This window comes from Populus nigra, chromosome 7, assembly GCF_951802175.1.
Source record: "Populus nigra chromosome 7, ddPopNigr1.1, whole genome shotgun sequence".
Lineage (NCBI taxonomy): Eukaryota > Viridiplantae > Streptophyta > Magnoliopsida > Malpighiales > Salicaceae > Populus > Populus nigra.
The window spans coordinates 14,287,213-14,295,624 of NC_084858.1; the positions used below are offsets into that span (position 1 = coordinate 14,287,213).

Genomic DNA, 8,412 nt, shown 5'->3' on the forward strand with positions numbered 1-8,412 from the left:
AAATACCATAAAAATTTATAACATAAATAATAATATGTTTTCATTATTAATAATAATATTTTCTTTGAAATTTATTAATAATAAAAATAATAATATTTTTAAAACAAATAATAATATTTAGAATCTTAAGATCCAGGAACCTTGGGTCTTGATGGAGGACCCAATAATAATTGAGTCTTGACGCTAGACCCATTGATTGTGGGTCTTGACGCCGGATCCATTCCCCTTGGGTCCAGCGGCAATACCCAAGGCCAAAGGTCCCCAAGTGGAGCGTAGGCATGGGACACACCCAATGCAGCCCAAGTGCCATGTGTGCGCAGCACTGTGCCAGCCCCTAGGCAAAAAGCCCCAACGCCACGTGTGTGCAACACTAAGGCAGCAGCCCAAGCGCCACGTGGGCGCAGGGGATGCACCCAACCACCAGGCAGCAGCCCAAGCGCCACGTGTCTATGCGTGATTTTTCTTCAATAGTAATAACAATTTTTAAAAATTTTATTAATGATAATAGTAGTAATAATAATAGTAATTTTTTATTTTACCTTTCAAATCAAATCTATGGTTGTTTTTCAATAATAAGAATAACGTTTTTTTAATTTAGTAATTATTTGATTAATAATATTAATTATTATAAAAATAATAATATTTATAACACAAACGATAATATTTTTAATATTAATACTTTTGATTATAGTAAAAATAATAATATTCACGACACAACTAGTACGATTTTTAATTTCAAGAATATGTAGAACGCAAATAATAAAAAAAATTTCTATTAGAAATTTGAATTCTTATAAAAATAATAATAATATAAAAAAATAATAATATCTTTGATATGAATATTTTGAATTATATATAAAAAAATTTAGAGCACAAATAATAATATGTTTTATATGAATACTTTGTATTGTAAAAAAAATATTTACAACTCAAATTATAATATTTTTTATATTAATACTTAGAATTGTTGACTATTTTTAATACTATTGCATTGTAGACTCACTTTTTATTTTTATAAAAAATATCATAAAAATTTATAATAGAAATATAATATGTTTTTAATATTAATAAAAATATTTTCTTTTAAATTTATTAATTATTTTATTAATAATAAAAATAATAATATTTCTAAAACAAACAATAATATTTAGAATCTTAGAATTCAGGGACCTCAGGTCCAGCGCCATGACCCATATGCCATGTGTCCCAAAGTGGGGCATGGGCATGGCTCCCTCCTAGCGCAACCCAAGCACCACGTGTGTGCAGGGGCTATTTGCCCAGCCTCCAGGCAGGTATCCCAATGTCATGTGTGCGCAAGGGTGTGTCCAGTGCTGAGGCAGCAGCCCAAGCGCCATGTGTGCTCTTTGTTTACCAGCACACAGGCAGCAGGCCAAGCGCCACATGTATGCTGTGGGTGCCTAGCTCCTAGGCAGGCAGCCTAAGCGCCATGTGTGCGCAACTCCAGGGGGCGCGTCTCTAGCTTCACACATACCTCCACCAAACAGTGCAGTCCACAGTGAATTCACTCACAGTGCACAGTATCTATGCTACAGTGCAAAACAGTGCAAATCCATAATGAATTTACTCACAATAAACAGAATTCCGCGCTACAATGAAACACTAATTAGTTTTAGTTATAATTAATTATAACCGGAGTCTTACATGATATCAATCTTGATAGCTGTATTTTGAATTGGACCATCCTCGATGATTCTAACAATCAATTGCCATTTTCTCATGAAGGTTAGCTAAAAATTAAAATCTTGTAACATTTTACATCACGGGACATCCTTCATTATAGCCACCTCTCTATGACAACTTAGAAGGAGTCTTCCAACTTTTCATTATCGAACTAGTCTAAAACACCAACTGACGTCTTTGTTGTCTAAATATCCCTTCTTTTTCCTCCGAAATACATATAAAAAACCCAAAGACTCCATAATTCAAAGTTTAAACAAATAAATAATCACAGCAAAAAAATAAATCAAAACTTTTATTGTAACATTTTAATATATAATTACCAACATATGTCTGTGACACTTGTAGATGTATCTAGCAAGGTTATAAAAAATGGTTCAAAACTAAGATTACATATTAAAAAGTTGATCAAGGGTAATTTAAAATAATTTTATTAAAAAAAAATCAAAACAACTTCATTTTAAATTTTTAAAAAATATTAAATTTGATATGACTTCAGTTTTTATATAGTCGACTAAGTTTAATTGTATTAACTACCAATCTAATTTGATATAAAACTTGACTAAACTTGAATTTTGGATTAGTGAGTTACCAATTGACCAACTAGTTGGTCTAGGATGAAAGTTAACCAACTAAGTTGATTTAGGATGAAAAATCTTACAGTGAGTAAAGTAATCAGTACCATTTTATTAGTTACTTAATAAGCCTGTATTAAAAAAAAAGATAATACAAAGAAAAGATAATAAAAAAAACCTTGTCCAACATAAAATTTCTTTCTCGTATTTATTTTATTTTAAAATGAACCTATAAATACAATTAATAAAATTTCATTAATTACTCCCGGGACACAATAAAATTCTCAGCCCATGATTAATAACAATGCTCTTTATCATGGATGGTTGTAGGAGACTTCAATGTTCTTGGTGTTTACTTATATGAGAAATTAATGGGTAAGGTATTAATCATGAAGTTTAGAAGAAATTTCACACCCTCCGCTTATGCACGAGGTTCGACCATTACTAATACTAGGGGAATGGGAATTCTTGAATTTAATTGACTAGAATATTTTGCTAATTTGTATTAATAAAATATGGGCATTTAAGAAAAGATATAAATATATAGCTGTATTTTGTTGGAAAAAAAATTGAAAAATACATATTTGTTGAAGAAACTTTTCTATAAAAATATTTTCATTAAAATGTTGAGAGAAAGAAATTCCTTGGTTTTTCTCAAGTGAAGCATAAATAAAATAAATATTGACTTGTACGTAACAAAATGTTGTTCAGAAAAATAAAAAACCCTAAAACCATTTACAACTTTCAAAACTAAAGAAATAACATAGAAATGTTCTCTGAGAATGTTCAGAAGGGCCCAATTGGGAATTATGTGGGCATTGGGCTGGTTAGGCACGGAGACGGCCATGAAGTTAATGTCCTGTCTCCTTCTTGTTGCTCATCAAGATATTGAAGGAAACCTAACCGGTAACGGAGAGATTATAAACATTAATTTCTTTATCAACACAAATTTGACTAGGATGTGCTTGTAGCACAGTTCAAACAGTGTTTATTTTAATTTTTTTTTATGTTTTCAGATTATATATCAAAAATAATTTTTTTAAAATAAAAAATTATTATTTTAATATATTTTTAAGTAAAATATTTTGAACCGCAATCACTACTACATTCTCAAACACATTCTTAATCTAAAAGAGCTTTTCCAATGCCATTGCCTTTTTTTTTTTTCCTTATCATTGTCAAATAAATAAAAAAATTTCATTGTATCAATTAATGAAAATTAGATACTATCTCAAGAAAAATAAAAGACAGATGATTAGAGGTGAGGTGATTGGTTTGGATTTTATTTTTAAAAACAACTAAATAATAATTTTTTTTAAGATTTAAAATCAAACCAGACTAATCAAATCAAATTGAATCAAAAATCTATTCAAACTGATATGTAATAGTTTTTTTCTATTTTTTTTTATCAAACTGAAAAATCCTCTTTTTCTATGTTTGGGCTTTTTTATTTATCGATATAAAAAAAATTAATTCCAATTGCCCAATTTTTTGGTCCTTTTTGGGAATCTTGGGCTTTTAAAATTTTTTAATCATTCAAAACAGGCTTCTTGGATTTATAACGGCCATGTAATTTAGCAGAAGATTTTGAACAATGTTGAGGCCCTTATAGGATCAGAAACCTCCGAACAAACATCACCGTCACCGTGAACCAGACACTCAATATTTTACAAAGAGTGTCATCTGGCGCCATTGCCATACTCAATATCTATGCTTCAAGAACTGTTACATTGATCTAGAACTATTCTACCATTTTATCATTTGGCAAACACAGATCATGCTTTCTCAGAGCATTTTTGAAACTCTAATATTAATAGATAGTAATCTAACAAAACAATATGTTCCGCGTCTTTGAAAATTTTAATTTTTTTATTTAATATAGTTTTTTATATATATTTTTAAATTATTTTAATATACTGATATTAAAAATAATTTTTAAAAACTAAAATATTTATTTTAACATATTTCTAAATAAAAACCATTTTACACCATCATCACCGTCACAATTTCAAACCAACTTTAAAATGTTCGTTCTTTTAAATCGGTGCCTCTAAACGTAAAACGTGTAAGAAAACTTAAGAATGCTTGTCACCTTGTCATTTTTAAGTGCAAGTTAAACAACAAAAGATGTGTAAGAATTTTTTTTTTCATGAATACACTTATCCAAATATAAATGATCTATCTAAGTAAATTTTTTTATTTATTAACCATTCTCCAATGCCCTACATTATGTTTGTAAACATTAGATTTTATTTTATTTTTTATTTTTGTATGGAACTGCAATGTCTTCGCTGTGTAAATCTTCACAGTACCTTTAATTGAATACTTAATAGCACAGTGTCAAACATCTGCGCGCTATGCAGTGTTTTGTTTCATTAATTTTATCTTCAGAGCACTGGTCATATTAATCATTCTGAAAAGGAAATCTTTACAGAAAATCAGGCTCTTTATGACTCGACAATTGCTGAAAGGAGATTTGAGATGTTGTAGCTTGCTAATTCTCAAAGTAAACATTTTCAGCTGTTACTATAAACAAGTTTGTGATATTTATGATGAACTTGATATAAGCTATTTTAGCCTCCTCTTTTTTTTCATTTTCTTCTCGTTTTCTGCTTAATTTTTAGCTTTTCAGTGACGCAGAGGTGGAATGCTACTTGGTCAGTGGTTCTTGTCAGATTTAATGGATGAATCACTATGTGGATTTTTTTTTCTTTTTGAGATGGCAGTCATATGAAGTTAATTCAAGAGGATTGGAATTTTTTTCGAAAAGCTGGCTTCCAGGGAACTCTCATCCCAAGGCATTGGTTTGTTGTTGTCATAGTAATGGAGATACTTGCACTTTTTTGTTTGAAGGTACACAAATTGAGTGAAAGTTTAATGGTGAGCCATTTGTGGAAAATGGAGCTTAATTTACCTAGCTATGGAGGTGTCCACAGGAGTTGCAAGAAAGGTGGCATCTTCTGGCTATGGAGTTTTTGCAATGGATTATCCAGGGTTTGGCCTTTCAGATGGTCTTCATGGCCATTTTCCGAGCCTTGATAAGCCTGTCAATGATGTCGCTGAGCATTACTCCAACATTAAAGTTTTACTTATCTTTCTTAAACTATAATCTGATGTTTCCGCCGGGGCTTGTGAATGGTAAATGACTTTTATTTAGGGAAGAAGAACTAAGACTCCATATGGGCAACTACAACTCTGAACACTGTTTGATTGCGTTGCAGAGAACCCTAAGCTCCGTAATCCCACAAGCTACCTGTTTGGACAGTCTTTGGGTGGAGCAGAAGTATCCTCTTGAACTCCATTTCGTTGGCGATTCTCACTTCCACTTAAGCTGAATAGTCTTTTCTCTAGTTCACAGATAACATGATTCCACCATGGTTTGTGAAGCAAATTCTGACAGGTGTAGCTCAAGTCTTTCCAAAGTTGAAAATAGTTCCACACCAGAATTTAGTCAAGACGGCATTCAGAGACTTGAAAAGGCAAGAGCTGGTTTGCGTATTAGTCTTATGATCTAGCATAAAACACAGATGTAATGCATTATTGTTATGCATTTAATGTCCTTTTCTTCTCTCCAGGGAACATAAATGCTACTTCCTCTGTGTCTTCTGACCTTGAGACCTTTCTGCAACAGCTACTAACACAAGTACGCGGTGAAAATATCCATTTTCTCATGCCATTTAGTATGTTTCTCATGCTAATAATGCTCCATGAAGATTATTGGAGAACTTCCAACTTGGTGTAACAACTCTTACAAGCCAAGAATCACATGAAATTTTCAGGAGTTGTGGTTCTGATTGATTATGCAAAGTTCTTTCTAGTCTTTTCTGATGGTTATAGTTTGATCCGAAGTGGCAACATTTTGCGGGTTTCTCTCTGTCATTACTAATCCTGCATGGAGAAGCTGACGTAGTAGCTGATCCATCAGCAAACAAGGCATTGCATGAGAAGGCAGGTGAGACAGATGAGATGATTTTCCGAGTACTCGACGGCATTATCTCCTGGCTTGATGAACACAGAATAAAATTTAATGCATGATGTAGTACATACAAAATCCATCCCTCTCCACAACATGTCTTATGCCCAATAAATTTATCAAGGAGCCTTCCTTGGCAGCCATGATTTGTGCAATAAAGCTTCCTTCAATACAGCTTGTGGTCATACTATGTTTAATATTCTTCAGTGATTTGGGTTAGATTCGCAATTTAGTTTTAATGATTAATACTATATATCAGGTTTTTCAAAATGGAATTTTGCTTGGTGCCACAAGACTTGGCTGCCAAAATTACTTTGGAATGAAAATTGAAAAAAAATATGACACCAACGTCCCAAAACCTGCACAATTTCACTGTAAAATTTTTAGAACATGGGGATTTGAGTGAGATTTAGAAGTATATATCAAATTATCTAACGAAGGGTTTTTGAAGGCTTACATCCACTAGCCTAGGTTTGTTGATCCATATATTCGAAAATATGATTTATAATAAGTTTTAAACTCATGAAAAAAACTCCAGTATTACATTAAAAAACTAATTTAATTTAAAAATTTAAATTATTAAATAAAATTACAATACAAGATTTATACCATTTGGCATATATATTCTTATAAAAGCGCTTTTAGGGCAAGGAGATTATTGATTAATTATGATATCTGACCAAACATGAAAAAGAAAAAAGGACGAGTAGAATAATAATAGCTGAAGATAGTGTCAATAGAACAAGCAAATTGACAACCTAAACAACAATCTAGCATAAACTAAAACCATCACTAATCTGTAGTATTATCAGCTAGCAGCAGCAGCAGCCCTACTTAGAACATTGAAATTAAACCTAGAGTGATAATTGTCCCAGTAGAGTCCAATTTCATCACCTTCAACGAGATTCCTCCTTCTAACGAAGTCTTTTGTCCAGCCATCATTGAAAATATAACTCCTCGAAGTGCTCCATCTCTTGAAGACCAACTGATGCATGCTCTGTGTGTTCATATCCCAAACACTGACCTTCAAACCCAAATTGGTTTCTTGATTCACCTGTTTGATTTGATCCGTATTCAAGAAAGGCAAGATATATTTCTCCACCAAATCTGAAGGCACGAGCAGCCTGCATAAATTACCCAAATCACTTGGTTTCATCTTCTTCTTGATCGTGAATGGATCATAATGATGATACAAACTTAGCTGAGTTGATACCCCACGAGACCTCTCCTCTAACAGATCCCCCAGGGTGTAGGTTCTCATCCTCCTAAGATTAAAAGCCACCCTCGATCTCTCCAACTCTTCCGCAGATTCTTTGTTTCTTGGCTGATTCCACGGGACTTCTCCTCTACCAAATCCCCCATGTTTCTCCATTGTTGCTTGCAATAACAGATCAAGAAACAACAAGACAGTGCTACAAACAGGAACAAGAACTGATATTTCGATCCTTCTCAATTGTTTTAACTGATATTTGCTTCTCTAATATTGTTTTATATATAGAGAGAGGGGATGAAGTTAATCAGTATGGAGTTCGGAATGTGGAAGTCGGTCAGTATGCAACTCGGAAATCGAACACGAAAAGGATTAAATTCTGTTATCAGGTAATTCAACGGTAACGAACGTACTCGTGCTCTATGTTTTCCAACCACCTCGCCCAATAAAATTATCCATTGGGTTCCCATGCATCGCCCAGAAGCGCTCTTCTCATCTTGGGCTTGGCTCGTAAATGATCCATCGGCTTTTCTATTTTTGATTTTATAAAAACCATGGATATTAAACCCTACACGCTACCCTGTGACCCATTTATCCAGATTTTAAAATAAATAAGGTTAACTTGAACTTGCTACTCCATCGAAATTTAATTTAAATATTTTAATTTTTAAAAAATAATATTATTTTAATTTAATATAATTTAATTTACTCTGATCAAATATTAAATTGGGTTAAGTTTAGTAACTTTAATAAAAACATTCCCACACAATTTTCGATTAATCTTTTTAAAATTCGTTATTTTACTACATAATTTTCTCGAGACATAAATATCATTATGGTTAATCTAAAATATTCAAGAGACTTTAATAATTATTTTTATTATTAGTTTCTAAACATAAACTTGATTTTAAAAATCAAGAAAGAAAATATTACTTTTTAATATATGTACGGATTCT

At 32.1% G+C, this 8,412-nt stretch overlaps 1 protein-coding gene and 1 pseudogene across 1 annotated transcript; one reads left to right on the top strand and one right to left on the bottom strand.

The window, feature by feature from the left end:
* The first annotated feature begins 3,042 nt into the window (after positions 1 to 3,042).
* LOC133700082 (uncharacterized) lies at positions 3,043 to 6,308 on the top strand (annotated as a pseudogene).
* A 746-nt stretch (positions 6,309 to 7,054) lies between these two features.
* Positions 7,055 to 7,618, bottom strand: LOC133700083 (B3 domain-containing protein At2g33720-like). Its single transcript, XM_062123645.1, has one exon. It carries the CDS (start codon positions 7,616 to 7,618, stop codon positions 7,055 to 7,057), a length of 564 nt encoding a protein of 187 aa, XP_061979629.1.
* Positions 7,619 to 8,412: the final 794 nt, after the last annotated feature.

Excerpts from the sequence above, each read along its gene's own strand:
- LOC133700083 (XM_062123645.1), bottom strand. The coding sequence starts at position 7,618 with ATGGAGAAACATGGGGGATTTGGTAGAGGAGAAGTCCCGTGGAATCAG.